Raw genomic sequence first — 14,885 nt, 5'->3', positions numbered from 1 at the left:
TCTCTCTCTCTCTCTCTCTCTCTCTCTCCCTCCCATTGGCACCCAGGAGAATCTTACTACTTTTAAATGAAGCCCTCCTCTGGTAGCAAGCAGCAGGGCAGGAGCCTCAGACCTTGTGCTTGGACTGGAACTGCAGCCTTGGTCTCCCTGACACTGATGTATCTTGAGCTGAGCAGCCGCCAGTGCCCTCTGCTTGTCAGCATGACTACTGTGGGATTTTCAGCCTTGATGAATACATCTATCTGTTCTCTTGGTTCTGTTTCTTAGAGGAACCATGGTTGTTGTGGCTGTATCAGAAATCTCTTTGCTGGGTTCTTTAAAAGTTGAATATTCAATTACCTGATGAACTATCCACTCCATTGGTAGAGCGACAGATCTCTTTTCTAAGGAAAGCAGCCTGAAGTTGAATGGTTGGGACTGACTACCTTCCTGTTGGTTTTTGTTTTGTTTTGTTTTCATCACATTATACCTAAACCACTAATTTTGTGTATAAAAAATTCTCTGAAGAAGTTGTCCTACAGAATGAATAAAGGATCAAGGTTTCTGTTCAGGTTCTTCTTATTACCAGGATGTCAAGAATAAAATATGAGTAAATTTCTTGTCTCTAAGACATCTATCTACCAAGACTCTTAGAATCTGCAATTGCTCCAAAGTTAGATATATCCTAAGGCTTAGCATCTTAGCCTAAGCCTAATGGTTTAAACAGAAACCCTTACAAGGACCAGGGACAATTTCCAGGCACTTAGCTACTGTCCTGTCATCTACAAGTTGCTAACTATACCTCTCTCTAGCCAACTTTGTTAGCAGTCTATGAGATGCATCTTTCTTTATTCTTCACTCTGATCCTAGGGGAGAAACCCAACAGATCAGCATAGCCCTGTCATGTCTCTAGGACACACAGGCACTGATACTACCTTTAAAATATGAGGGACTAGCTGGGTAGTGGTGGCGCATGTCTTTAATCCCAGCATTTTGGAGGCAGAGGCAGGTGGATTTCTGAGTTAGAGGCCAGCCTGGTCTACAGAGTGAGTTCCAGGATAGCCAGGGTTATACGAGGGACTGGCTTTGATTGATATTAAAAAAATTATGCTGTTAACAACTGGAAAACTATCAGATCCCAGCCAACATAAACATTTAGATAAAGGACCTATTTCTAAACCTCCCTCCCTCTCTCATTTCCTCCTTCCCTCCCTTCCTCCCTCCTTCTCTCTCTCCTTCACTAGTTAATAGATTTTTGCCTGTGAGTTCAAGCTATTTGCCTCTTTCTTTTCTACCTTGACTGAGATGGAAATTATGTCTGATACCATCATGATTCCCTATGGGCCATGAGCACACTAACCTAAGTAGCCTCTTAGACTCTCAACTGCTCAAAACCATCCTCTAAATGTACTGAAACTTGAGAGCAAATAGAATCTAACATATTTAATTTATTTAAACATTTCTCATGTAATATGATATTTGGATAACTTTGGGAAATATCTCTTAGATCACAGGCACTGAAATATTTCTTAAACCATCATGTACTCAAACTTCAAAGGGGACTCTAATACATTTAATAACACTGGTTAACATTTTATTGAGCAAAATATTTAGATACTTAGAGCTTTACATTGAGTGAGGGTTTATGTCATCAAACATAACATTAAGACAAGGGTTTGTTGTTTGTGACCAACTTGCTCTGTAGCCCAAGCCCAAACTTACATCATTCCTCTAGCCCCAGTTTCCTAAGTCTTAGGATTTAGGTGTAAGGACCACAACCTGTTTGGATACTGAGATTTCAAATTATCATTTTATTAATGGACATTGACAATAGAAATCCTGAAATTATAGTTTTTCATTGTTGAGAGTAACCTTAAATGCACAGTATTTAATCTTCTGCCATATAGTGTGATTCATCTGATCTTCTATTAATGGGAGACTTTGATCAAGAGACTCTAACTGTAGAATTTACTGCAGAAATTATAGCCATTGGAATGTTCAGCTCCAGAAAATGTCAGCATTTACTATAATGAGCAAATGCAAAAGGAGTATCACTTTTCCTGTCAATCAAAAAGAAAAAGCATTAAAAACTAATCCCACTTTTTGGATAATTTATATGCTTATACTTATAAGAGAGGGTTTTTACTTTGGACATGCTAGAGAGATTATGCCTTATTCTCAAAGCAGCTGTGTCCGCTTGCTTCTTAGCTCCCTGTATGCTCTTCCTCTACTGTGGGGATCCTTGGCAACTCAAACTTTCTCAGTCAAAACTCACATCAGATCCATGAAAGAAGAGCCATAGGTAACTGTCGCTCTGCCAAGAGCCATGTACCACTTCAGAAGCAAATGGAGAGCTATTTTATAAGAGTAGAAATTATAAGAGCAATTATTTTATAAGAGTAGAAAGCCACATAAGGAAATGAGGAATAAAGAAGGCTGATGAGGCTTCAAACAATAAAGTCTGTCAGACTGAAGGAGGGAGGGAGGGAGAGAGAGAGAGAGAGAGAGAGAGAGAGAGAGAGACAGAGACAGAGACAGAGACAGAGACAGACAGAGAGACAGAGAGACAGAGAGACAGAGAGATAGACAGAGACACAGAGACAGACAGACAGACAGAGACAGAGACAGCTGAGAGTGCCCGTGCTCTCGGGGGTTTAGAAAGACAACTTCCAGAGGCAAAACGACATTACACAAATTTCTCTTTAGCTCATTGTCCATGGTGAATTTTAAAGCTCAGCATTCAACCTGATTCCAGGTCAGTTATTCTGCCTGTAGCTAGAACGCTGCGGACGGACTCTTGTGGCACCTTGGAGTTACACTGCTAAACCTTAGTTTCAGAATCACACCCTTGTGACTGCTACTCCACAGCAGCACCTCACAACTCGCCAAGTGAGATGAGTCAGTTTTGCAGAACACTTAACACGGATATGTTGACAGTTCACAGTAAGATTCTCAAGAACTAGAACTACATTCCCTCGGCTCTTATAAACTATCACGATTGTCTTTGCTACAGTCCATGTGTCTAGAGCACCAATGATATGAATTTTTATATCACTGTGTAATAATGCCTTATTCATGACTAGAAAACTAAATATTCACTATCACTTTCTTACCTCAGTTCCTTGCAGAAAACACATTTATTGCAATAAGTTTTTCCGTTAGTTGCACATATAGGAAAATACTCTTTGGTACACATGTCACCAGAATTCATATATGGTTTACAGTCTACCTGTAAGACAGAGAAAGACAATAGAAATTATTTGGTAGTGAACCCTGATGGCAATAGTCTTAAAACGTGGCATACACACACACACACACACACACACACACACACACACACACACACACATATGTTCAACATGAGATAACATAATGTATGTTTAGGATTAAAATCAAATACCTACACACCCACTATGCAGTAGCTAATAATTCTCAGTACTTTTAAAACAACATGCAAGGAGTTGTATTTTTTAGCAGTCCTATCAGCTTTTAAAGAACACAGACTACTTAAATTCTAAAAAAAAAAAAAAAAAACCAAAGAACTAGAACAGAAATTTTAAAAACCGATGTCAGGTAAACGCACATAAATTTAATGAGGTACATAAAACCGAACCTTAAGTTGTTGTTCTTTATTTTGTTTTGACTTATATTTGCTTATGGTCATATACTGTAGTTATTGAAAAAACTGTATGTACTTATTATCTGAACAGTAGAACATCTAAGTAGGGCCAGAGACATGAAGTTCACTAATGTTCTTTAAATGATAAACTCTGTCATAGAATTTCCATTTAAATTCAGAGCCTTCCTGAAGATGGTATTTTGTGACCCAGTTCCGTGGTCCACATTTATTAAACAATTGTTTTTCAGTGTTTGCTTTCTCTGTTTTCATTACCAGTGTGGGAGGCACAGCTTCTTCGGTGTGCTTTTATAAACCAGTGCACCATCTCCGACACTAACAGCCTTCCCTACCCAGGGCAGATCTTCCTCCCTCCCACCACAGTAACCAGCGCTTGAAGCGGAATGTGTTATTCACTAGTCTATCATCTTCAAATTCCCACTAATTAATAAAACACACACATACTACATTTATGTTTTTATAGTTTTAGAAATCTTGATAATTTGTACAGGGGAATGCTGTATGTGCTTTTATAGTACTTTTATGTAACCTTGTGATCTTTATGCTGACATTTACAGTGATATAAAAAGGTATAGTTTATTTTCAATCATAGTGATATAGTATAGTATATAATATTATTTATACGTTTTTCTACCATTATATATATATACGTATATGTATATACGTATATATATGTATATGTATAAGTATATGTATATGTATATGTATATGCTCTTCCAGAGGTCCTGAGTTCATTTCCCAGCAACCACAAAGTGGCTCACAACCATCTGCAACAGGATCTGATGCCCTCTTTTGGTGTGTCTGAAGAGAGAAATGGTAAATACTTAAAATAAATAAATCTTTAAAAAAAAGAATTAGAAAGAATTTTTAAAAATTACTATTTATTCTCCTAAAATTGATAATTGGTATACTACTTTCTCTTTGTTAGGATAAATAATTTTACCCTAAGTATACTTTTTGTATCTCAGTATTGTAAAACATAGCTAATAATAGCCATAGCTTTCCTATGCACGTTACTACTTAGATCATTTCTAGATCATACCAATATGGTTTTATGCTGCTTGGTAGATTGTGTTAGTTGACTTTGGTATAATAACACTTGCATAGGCAGATATTTTCATTTTTTAAATCTTTGTATACCATAGACAATTTTACTGAGATTCTAAATTGACAAACATTTACAATTGTATTTCAAATTCCAAATGAACTAGTTAGTGACTTACTTGAAATTTGTATGTTGATACGAAGGCAGTTTCTATGGCAACAAAAACAATTTTAAAAATAAACAGATCACAAATACAATGGCAGCAGAAACTTCAGCAATCTATGCAAAGGACTGTCACCAACAAGAGGAGAAGTCTATGCTAGTAACAAAAATTAAACTCTCCAATATATCTATACACTTAAAAAAACAACTACTAACCAGGAAAATGAGCTCTGTGAAAAGTTATATATGGTTTTCAATAACTTCTAGTAAAGTTGTCAATAATCTCTGTGATGAGAGCATCTTTTAAAAGATTTACTGTATAGAGACCTAATTAGTATAGAAGGAAATGTTGAGCCAAAAGTTACTTCAAACCACTGTGCTCTATTATCAGGACATTTGTCAATACTTAAAACCACTTCCTTATGAAATGTAAATGATAACAAATGTCAGAAAGAGTCTTTTCCTTATACATGTCTTTGATTTGGGGGGCTGGGAGCTAAAAGTCTGTAACAATTCCGAATGTTAAAGCACATCATACCATACTAGAAAAGAGGATTTCTTCCTGTACTTGGCATTTAACAACCATAAAATCTCCCCAAAATAACAACTATGAAAATTAGTCAAAAGACCCTAGATTCAGCAACAGGCAGTGTTGTACATTCCACTGCACATGGTCCACCATCAGTCTGTATCTCTTTCTCTACCATACTTTATTTAGTAACTTATTTGTTAGGTATCTTTTGACGAGTTGTCTAGAACTTGCTTTCTCTTATTTTACCAATTTATGAATCGAAAAGGCAGTAAAACAACCATTCAGCTCCCATCTTACTACAGGAACTCTACCCAAGAGTGAACACTTACCAGAATACAAAGCAAAGGCCACATTGATGAAAACAGCATTGGACCATAGTGAGGATAACTTCATTTGAGTAAATCTGCAGGAAAAAAAAATCATTCAGAAAGTTTGTTACGAGGAACCTGGCTGCATTAAGAGTAGACATGATCAGTTGAACCTGGGAATGCTTTGAACAATTAGAACAGTTATTGCCAAGAAGCATATCTAAGCCAATTCTGACATCAGCCATGAGTATGCGCCTATCATCCTTTGAAGCAATACCATGAGTGCTGCCCACGGCTGCTGTCTCCCTTCTGGCAGTACTTGGCAATGCTGAGTACTGAAGCTATCTTTCTCTACAACAGTGATAGCAATGCTTTGTACTTAGCCATCTTTCTAACGCTATACCTCGTCTCCCTGATGCAGAAAGGTAGTGGACTTAAGGACAGACCTCTGGAGACCTCTGGCTCTCTTGTTCACTCTTCATCAATTATAGCCTTCAAGGTAACTCTCATTTCTTGATATTTGAGTGAGGAACTTGATAAAGATAAATGGTGGCCTGGGGCAGGTAAGATACAGGAGTATGATGTCCGTTTCCCTGGAAGCTGTAAAATAGGTCATGAGAGGTACTTACCAAGTACTTCTCAATAGATCATCCCTCGGCAGGAGGTATTCCACTGCAGGACCTCCTGTACCTAGAAATATGAGTGCAGTTATTGATCCCTGACACAGATAAGGCATGTGAATACTTTGTTCATTCTAGAGAATTAAGCAGGAAAAGAGAGAGCCAAAATTTGAATTTAATAAGGCTCTATGTCCTTAATAGTTTTATAAACTAAATATATGTTGGGACTTTTCTAGAGAGATCTTAAAGCCTATGGAAGTAACACTCCCCAGTCTCTACTGTGAGCATACATATTGTTACTATACATGTTTGGATGGTTGCTGCGTTTCTAAAGTGCAGATGAGGTATAGTCAGGTAACTGAGTGTGGTCAGGAACGAAAATTCAGGAAAATAGTGATTCAAGATTATTAATACTGTTTTATCATCTGCTAAATAACGAATGAGCTAAAGAACAAATCAGAATTGAATTCACAAAATACTGGGAAGTGGCTGACAAAACTAAGTGTCTTTCGACATGCAGATAAAACATGCTTCCCAGGGAATTCAGAGCTACACACACCAGAAGAAAGGTAGAACAAGGTTCTGAAATCAAGAAGGCAACCTGCTGCTGTATTAGGCACTGGCGTGAGAAAAGCGGATGTAAATCTTGTCAGAGGAAGGATAACAGGGATGCAAATGTAAGTTAACAGAACAGAATAGGAAGGCAGTGCATACACACTATAATGCTAAGAGCTAGCTGTTTGAAATGAGAAACAGCCTCAAGAACTTTCATGACATTGCCCACGAAAAGGGAGCAATGGCTGAGAGTGCTTGAATCAGGAAGAAAAGAGGCATCACCACCAACCCCACAGGAAGTCTGAAGAAAATCACGGATGGTGGAATGGGAGACATCAGAGACTCCTACCTGACCCAGGTTGTTCTCTCTATGTTGTGCCTGCTGTGTGAGATGTGAGCTCTCATGGGAGATGTTAGCTTCCAGCTCCAGGTGTCATCCTCTACCATGCTGTCCCTGTCATTATGGCTCCCAACCCTTCGGAACCATAAGCCCAAAGAAACTCTTCCTACTGCAGGCTTCCTTTGTCATGGTATTTGATCATAGCAAGAGTAACTGGGGGCTGGCTCAGCGGGTAAGAGAACTGACTGCTCTTCCAAAGGTCCTGAGTTCAGATCCCAGCAACCACATGGTGGTGGCTCACAACCACCCATGATGAGATCTGACGCCCTCGGGCCGGCAGAGGTCCGGAGTTCAACAGTAGCCACACACATGATGATTCATGGCCATCTGTACAGCTACAGTGTACTCATACACATAAAATGAATAAATCTTTTTTAAAAAAAAAGAGTAACTAAAACAGCTGGCTTCACTTTGGATTTCAATAACAATAACAACAACAAAAATATAGAGGATTTGTAACAATAATAATTAAAAGAAAAATCATGAGTTCAGGAGGAAGGGGTGGGGATATAGTAAGATTGGGGGAGAAGGAAGATTGAGAGCTATAGAGATATATCTTCTCAAAAATAAAATTGCTTAAAAATAGTAATAGGCCTTAAAGATAAATGATGGTATATTTATCAAACTATTCTAAAACCGGTATTTCTTGATGCTAAGCTTAAAACATTTTTACAAGGAAATCTCTTATGAATTTGCATGAAAATCTGCAAAAACAGGAGCAAGTAGGAACCAGCAACATACAACCCATTATACAAGACTTGGGTGCATTTATCACACCATTATAAGACTAATATTTTTTCAGTATAATGAAAAATATGCACTATCATGAACAAAAATTAAATGCAATTAATTAATTAAAAATATGCATGATCATTTCAATAGATGCATATAAACATCTAGCAGGAATGACACTCTTGAATAATAAACACACTTAATAATCTAGGAATAGATGCAAAATGCATCCATCTGATAAGGGTACCCATGAATATCACACACTACTATCATATTTCCTGTTGAGATATCTCATCCTTTCTACCTGTGGTTCGAGGTAAGACAAGGAGTCTATCACACATTGCTTAATATAGGGCCCTTTAGGTCTTCAAGAAGGCTCAGAAGCTAAGGGACACTAAGTCTGATGGCCCAAAATCAATCACTGGAACCCACGTGTGTAGTACAACCAATTTAAGGTTATCCCTGACTAGTTTAAAAATAAATGAGACTCAGGCTATGGTTATTTTAGTTGGCTTTGACAATTACTGGGGGGCGGGTAACCCCTAATCTACTCTCCTAACTGCTAGCCTGCCTGCTTTCCCAGTAGTGTACTCCAGTTACTTGCTGTTTCTCCTGGCCACATATTCACTGTCCATGTCTCCTCATGGTGGCTTCTCCTCTCCTCTCGTTCTTCCTCTTTCTTCACTTGCTCCCCTCCAGCTAGGTCACTCCAAAACCTACCTATCTCTAATCCCACCAGTAATTGGTTGCAGCTAGTTCTATTTAATCAATAGTTTTAAATCAAGGAACAAGGTTTGCACAACAAAAGCTTGGTATAGAATCTAGCATTAGAGTACACAAGAACAGAACAGGCCTCAACCCACGTGAGGGATGGATGGAGAGAGACGACTACTCCTGGTGTCCTTTGACCTTTGCGCAGGCACACTACTGCATGCACACCTCCACACACAACCTCCCACATACACACAAGAATAATAAATGAAGGAATTAAATTGAAAATATAAATAAGTAAAATAAACTAGGGCATCTTGATTTAAAATGGTGCTTAAATTGGAAAGAAACGAGTAAAAATATCTTGATTTTCAAATTACATAATCTTTTATGTGAAGACTCCTGTATTAGTCACCAAAAACCATAACTCAAAAATGAATTATTAAAGTTTCAGTATACACACGAGGACATAACATTATGTCCAATATCTAAGTAATTTGGTGAACAATCCAAAAAAAAATGAAGAAAGTAATTCCATTTTAATAATACCAAAATCAAACAGTTATAAAAGATGTGACAAAATAATAGCCTATATTGTTTTAGATTTACTGAAGTAAGTTGAAGAAGAAATTTTAGAACAGGCAAAGACTCAGAGGATTCCATTCAAAACACTCAGGCCTCTGACAAGAATAATTCCATTGATGATAGTTTATATTGGAAATCCAAGAAAGGTTATCGATACAAGTTAAGTTAAATCAATACAATTTAGCGAGATATTAGAAAATAGAAGAGAGTGGATAAGTAGGCATTATTTTTAAATGGAAGGATAATTAATCTTAGAAAGTTCTACTATAATTTATCTTAGTAGGTTAGGGAAAGTAACCATATAAGTAACTATTATATGTGGAATAATAATTTAATAAAATCTGCATATTTATTCTAATGCTATTTATAGGAAGTAATTTGTCAGGTATTTTTTTTAGTATTGTAAATTTTTAAGTTAGTCATCAGTACTGAGTTTGTAGAATATTTGAGAGATCGCCATAAATATATTTGTATAAACATAAAAGTATGTTTATAATATTATAAAATGAAACATACTCTAAAGGATTGGATGAATTCTGGTTTGTCTCTGCAAAATAAAATAAATTATTTATAATAAATGTGTCCTGAGGGTTCACTGAATAAGAATCTATAACAATGTTTCTCTTTTCATCTCTGATTTTATTAATTTTGGTCTTCTCTATTATCTTTTAGATAGTTTGGCTAAATGTTTGTCAACCTTGTTAATCTATTCAAAGAATTGATTGCTTATGTTTTTGTTTTTTTTTTAATCTATCTCATTAATTTTATCCAGCCCTAAAAGTTTCATTTGTTTGTTTTGGTTTTGTTTTATTTTTTAGACAGGGTCTCTCTCAACAGCTCTGTCTGTCTTGCAACTCACTGTATAGACTAGGCTAGCCTCAGACTCAGAAAAATTCTCTGTGTCTGTTTCCTGAGTGCCAGGATCAAAAGTTCATGCCTTCATGCCTGGCTCAGCCCTAACTTTTAACACCTCCTCTTACTCTCTGATTGATGTTGTTTTTCGTGTTTATCAAAGACCCTCAAGCACAGAACTAAGGTATATGCTTGAGGAATGAATCCTCCCCAGTGTTTTGTTTGTTTGTTTTTTTTTTTATAGGCATGTAGTGCTGTAAACATTCCTCTTATGACTGCCTTCATTATAGCCTGTAGATTCTGGTACATTTTGTTTTCATTTTCATTAAATTCTAGGAACTTTTACATTTCTTTCTTGAGTTTTCCCTTGGCCCAATTTTGATTTAGTAATGTATCATTTAGCTCTCCTAAATGTGTATACTGCCTGTTAATTCTATTTTCACTTGGTATTCAACTGTATTACATTTGCGTTCAGGATGTGATTTAAATTCCTAAATTTGTTGAGATTTGCTGTGTGTCCTGGTGTGTAGTCATTTTGGAGAAAGTTTCATGAGCTACTGAGAAGAAAGTAAATTCTTTAGAGTTTGGATGGGATGTTCTGTAGATGTCTGCTAGGTCTGGTTGGTGATGATGTGATTTAATTCCAGTGTTTCTGTTTAGATTTTAAATGGTCATCCTGTCTATTGTGGATAGTAGAGGATTGAATCACCCATTATCATTGTGTTTGGGTCAATCTCTGGTTTCAGACCTAATAAGATTATTTTATGAAATTGGGTACTTCTTTGGTGAATAAATGTTTAGAATTAGAATATCATCTCAATGGATTTTTATCTTAGTAACTATGGAATGTCCATTAGCATCTCTTCTAATTAGTTTTGGTTTGTGATCTATTTTGTTAGATATTAGAATAGTGTAGCCTGTTTATTTCTTTGTTCCATTTGCCTGGAATACCTTTTCCCATTATTTTATGTTAAAATAATTGTATCTATCATTGATGGTAAAGTGTTTTTTCTTAGCAGCCACAAAACATGGATCTTATTTTTTAATTCAATTTGTCAGTATATGCTTTTTTAAAAAAATATTATATAATTTCCCCATGTACCCCCTTGATTGCTCTCAAGTTGATAGCTGCTTTTTTAAAAAAATTTTATTATATACACCAACACAGTCCTAAATATATAAACACAACTTGTTCAGTCCCTATTGAGGGAACCTCAATGTTGGCTCAAGACACCCCAAGACCAAGATAGCACCACAGAGAAGAATTATTTGGCTCAAAGGACAAAAGGCAGGAAAACAAGAGGCGAGGACAGGAGACAGAGGAAGAGGGAGAAAGAGAAAGGAGCAAGGGGGAGAAAAGAAGCAAGAGAGATTGGGATGGGCATTCGTCCCGGAGTGGGACAAAGGACTGCTTCTGGATAGAGAGGCGACAGATGTGGCCCATAGGCAAATGGTGGTTTATAAAGGTAAAGGGGGAAAGCCTGTGTTAGGCTGAGGTGTTTTAATTTTAATTGGGCATGTTAATTAATTAGGTAAGCCAACATGGGCTTTTGATTACTGGACCTTTTGATACCTGGACCTTGGTAGTCAGACTCAGGAGGAAGTAGTAGCCAGATAAGAGAATAGACTGTGGGGGCTGGTTTTAGGAATGAAATCTAATGACTTTTTTTAGCTATTAGAGGTAATGAAGGAGAAGGGCAGGGCCTGCCACAGCCGCATGCGCGAGTAGGCTAGAGTCCCTTCACCTAAAATGTTACTTGTATGTATATAATTTCAGTGCCGACCACTTGGTATTGGATGATCAATTGGGGGGGGAGGGGCTCTTTCTAGGAAAGACTATTTTTCCCACTCTCAGCATTAATTCTATGCCTGTCATTCTTTGTCTAGGGTTGAGGTCCCGTGAGAGTTCTCCTTTCCATGTCAGCATTATCTATCGGTTTGGTCTTTCTTCTGGTCTTATTTAGGTATCCGTGCTGAGGACGCATCATGGGTGTAGCTTCTCTGACATGTCTAGATGCAATCTCACAGCAAACTTGCTGTTACTCTGGCTCTTCTCAGGCTTTCCACCTCCTTCTGCACCTCCTTTCCCACTACATCAATGGAGCCTAGCATTATGCCTTCACTTGTTCTTTGCATATTGGTCTCCTGTGGTTTTCTTTTCTTTTTCTAAATTTTTTTATTAGGTATTTTCTTTATTTACATTTCAAATGATATCTCCTTTCACAGTTTCCTGTTCCCTCCCCACTCCCCCTGCTCACCAACCCACCCTCTCCCACTTCCTGGCCTGGCATTCCCCTACACTGGGGCATAGAACCTTCACAGGACCAAGGGCCTCTCCTCCCACTGATGACCGACTAGGGAATTCTCTGCTACATATGGAGTTGGAGACATGAGTCCCACCATGTGTACTCTTTGGTTGGTGCTTTAGTCCCTGAGAGCTCTGAGGGTACTAGTTAGTTCATATAGTTGTTTGTCCTAAGGGGCTGCAAACCCTTCAGCTCCTTGGGTCCTTTCTCTAGCTCCTTCATTGGGGACCTTGTACGCAGTCCAATGGATGGCTGTGAGCTTCTACTTCTGTATTAGTCGGGTACTGTCAGAGCCTCTCAGGAGACAGCTATATCAGGTTCCTGTCGTCCAGCACTTGCTGGCATCCACAATAGGGTCTGGGTTTGATGATTGAATATAAGAAGGATTCCCAGGTGGAGCAGTCTCTGGATTGTCCTTCCTTCAGTCTCTGCACCTATATTTTGTCACTGTAACTCCTTCCATGGGTATTTTGTTCCCCCTTCTAAGAAGGATCGAAGTATCCACACTTTGATTTTCCTCCTTCTTGAGTTTCTTGTGGTTTGTGGATTGTATTTTGGGTATTCCGAGCTTCTGGGCTAATATCGACTTATCAGTGACTGCATACCACATGTGTTCTTTTGTAGTTGGGTTACCTCACTCAGGGTGATATTCTCCAGATCCCTCCATTTCCCTAAGAATTTCATAAATTCATTGTTTTAATAGCTGAGTAGTACTCCATTGTGTAGATATACCACATTTTCTGTATACATTTCTCTGTTGAGGGACATCTGGGTTGTTTACAGTTTCTGGTTATTATAAATAAGACTGCTATGAACATAGTGGAGCATGTGTCCTTATAACACATTGGAGCATCTTCTGGGTATATGCCCAGGAGTCTCTTGTAGTACTATGTCCAATTTCCTGAGGAACTGCCAAACTGATTTCTAGAGAGGTTATACCAGCTTGCAATCCCACCAGCAATGAAGGAGTGCTCCTCGTTCTCCGCAACCTCACCAGCATCTGCTGTCATCTGAGTTTTTTATCTTAGCCATTCTGATTGGTGTGAGGTGGAATCTCAGGGTTGTTTTGATTTGCATTTCCCTGATGACAAAGGATGTTGAACATTTCTTTAGGTGTGGTCTCCATCTCTTACAAGGATACATTTCTTTTTGAGGGGGAATGAGAACTCCACTTATGTGTGTTACCATAAGCATACATATGTAGTTAACAACTATGAGAATTTAATCAAACAATGGCTATAGATTCTCCTAACAGATCCATGGTTAACTACCCGTCAGGTAGTTGGCTGGATTTTTAGTACCAGGCATGATTTCCCTTTGATGAGCATGCCTTAAATACGATTAGAGAGCTTTTGGTCCCTGCCAAGGTATGCATGTCACTATTGGACTGTTAAGGAGACTGCACCTTTGTTTATCTTGTTTATAGGGTTGGTTTTTTCATAATGCCAGACTTCCTGGGTAGTTTAATCCTGGATTTTTTTTTCTTTAAATGGGTCTATCCATTTCTTCTACCTTGTCTTTACCACCTGAATTTTTTCCCTCCCTGACTGCAATCTGTTGATGAGGCTTAACTCAGAGCTTTGATTTCCTGGGTTTTTCATTTTGAGTTTATTCAAGTTTGGCTTTAAAAAAAATTAATCTATTTTTTTGTTGTTGTTAAATTCTACCTACATATTTTGAATTGTTTTCATTGTTTCACTAAACTCTTTGTATTTTCATGGACTTTATTAAGGGGTTTAATTATATCTAGTTATAATTTTGAGCCACTTTCTCTGACCTTCTTTCAATGATGTAGGATCTTCATGGTTATTAGCAATGCACCATTTATATGTGATATTAGCAATCAGTTGGTCATCCACACATTGCAATATTAACTGTTCTCCTAAGTCAAGGCATTGCAAATCTGTAGGCATGCATTTTTTTCATTGAAGGAGAGTGATCTTTAACCTACAGGGAGCACAGTCTAGTGAAATTGTATGCTATAATGCCAAGCAATTGCCATTCATAAATAAAGCAGAGATGGTTCTTCCAACAACAAACAAAAAACGAAGCTCTTTGGTTGGAGAAGCAAAAACTAACTAATCATTACTATGATTCCAGGACAGTTGCTAGCAAAGGATTAGAGCTTTATACCACTGGTGGAGATTCTGAACAATCTTATTTATGACTTGTATGTATTAGGGAGATCAATATTAATCATGTTAAGGTCTTCTAGCTAGGAGAATTTATATGTCATATGGATACTAGCAATTGCTAATCAAATTGCATTAAAATCATTTAAAATTATTCAGAAACCAGGTAAGTATCCTTTGGGGGCTTCATGCCTTATCTGGTATTAATTTAGGTTGAGAGTAGAGTGCCTCGTTGTCTCTTTAATGTAATATTAATAAGTGTACATTCTTTATTTTGCCATATATATGTATATTGCCTTATTTTATATATATATATATATATATATATA

The 14,885-nt window shown here is 37.4% G+C and overlaps 2 protein-coding genes across 2 annotated transcripts in view; one reads left to right on the top strand and one right to left on the bottom strand.

Moving 5' to 3' along the window:
• LOC116087683 (serine protease inhibitor Kazal-type 10-like) overlaps positions 1 to 6,356 on the bottom strand; it is a 12,990-nt gene extending 6,634 nt beyond the window's left edge. The window contains exons 1-4 of the mRNA XM_031366322.1: positions 6,293 to 6,356; positions 5,685 to 5,758; positions 4,840 to 4,871; positions 3,093 to 3,208 (exon numbers count right to left, since the gene is read on the bottom strand). Of these exons, the coding sequence (XP_031222182.1) occupies positions 3,093 to 3,208; positions 4,840 to 4,871; positions 5,685 to 5,748 (212 nt within the window). The 5' untranslated portion in view covers positions 5,749 to 5,758; positions 6,293 to 6,356. The remainder of the gene's footprint in view (positions 1 to 3,092; positions 3,209 to 4,839; positions 4,872 to 5,684; positions 5,759 to 6,292) is intronic.
• Spink13 (serine peptidase inhibitor Kazal type 13) overlaps positions 1 to 14,885 on the top strand; it is a 130,563-nt gene that overhangs the window by 84,485 nt on the left and 31,193 nt on the right. The window lies entirely within an intron of this gene.

The sequence above is a fragment of the Mastomys coucha genome, unplaced genomic scaffold, assembly GCF_008632895.1.
Source record: "Mastomys coucha isolate ucsf_1 unplaced genomic scaffold, UCSF_Mcou_1 pScaffold13, whole genome shotgun sequence".
Lineage (NCBI taxonomy): Eukaryota > Metazoa > Chordata > Mammalia > Rodentia > Muridae > Mastomys > Mastomys coucha.
The sequence above is the reverse complement of the archived record's forward strand: the minus strand, read 5'-3'. Positions and strand labels throughout refer to the sequence as shown.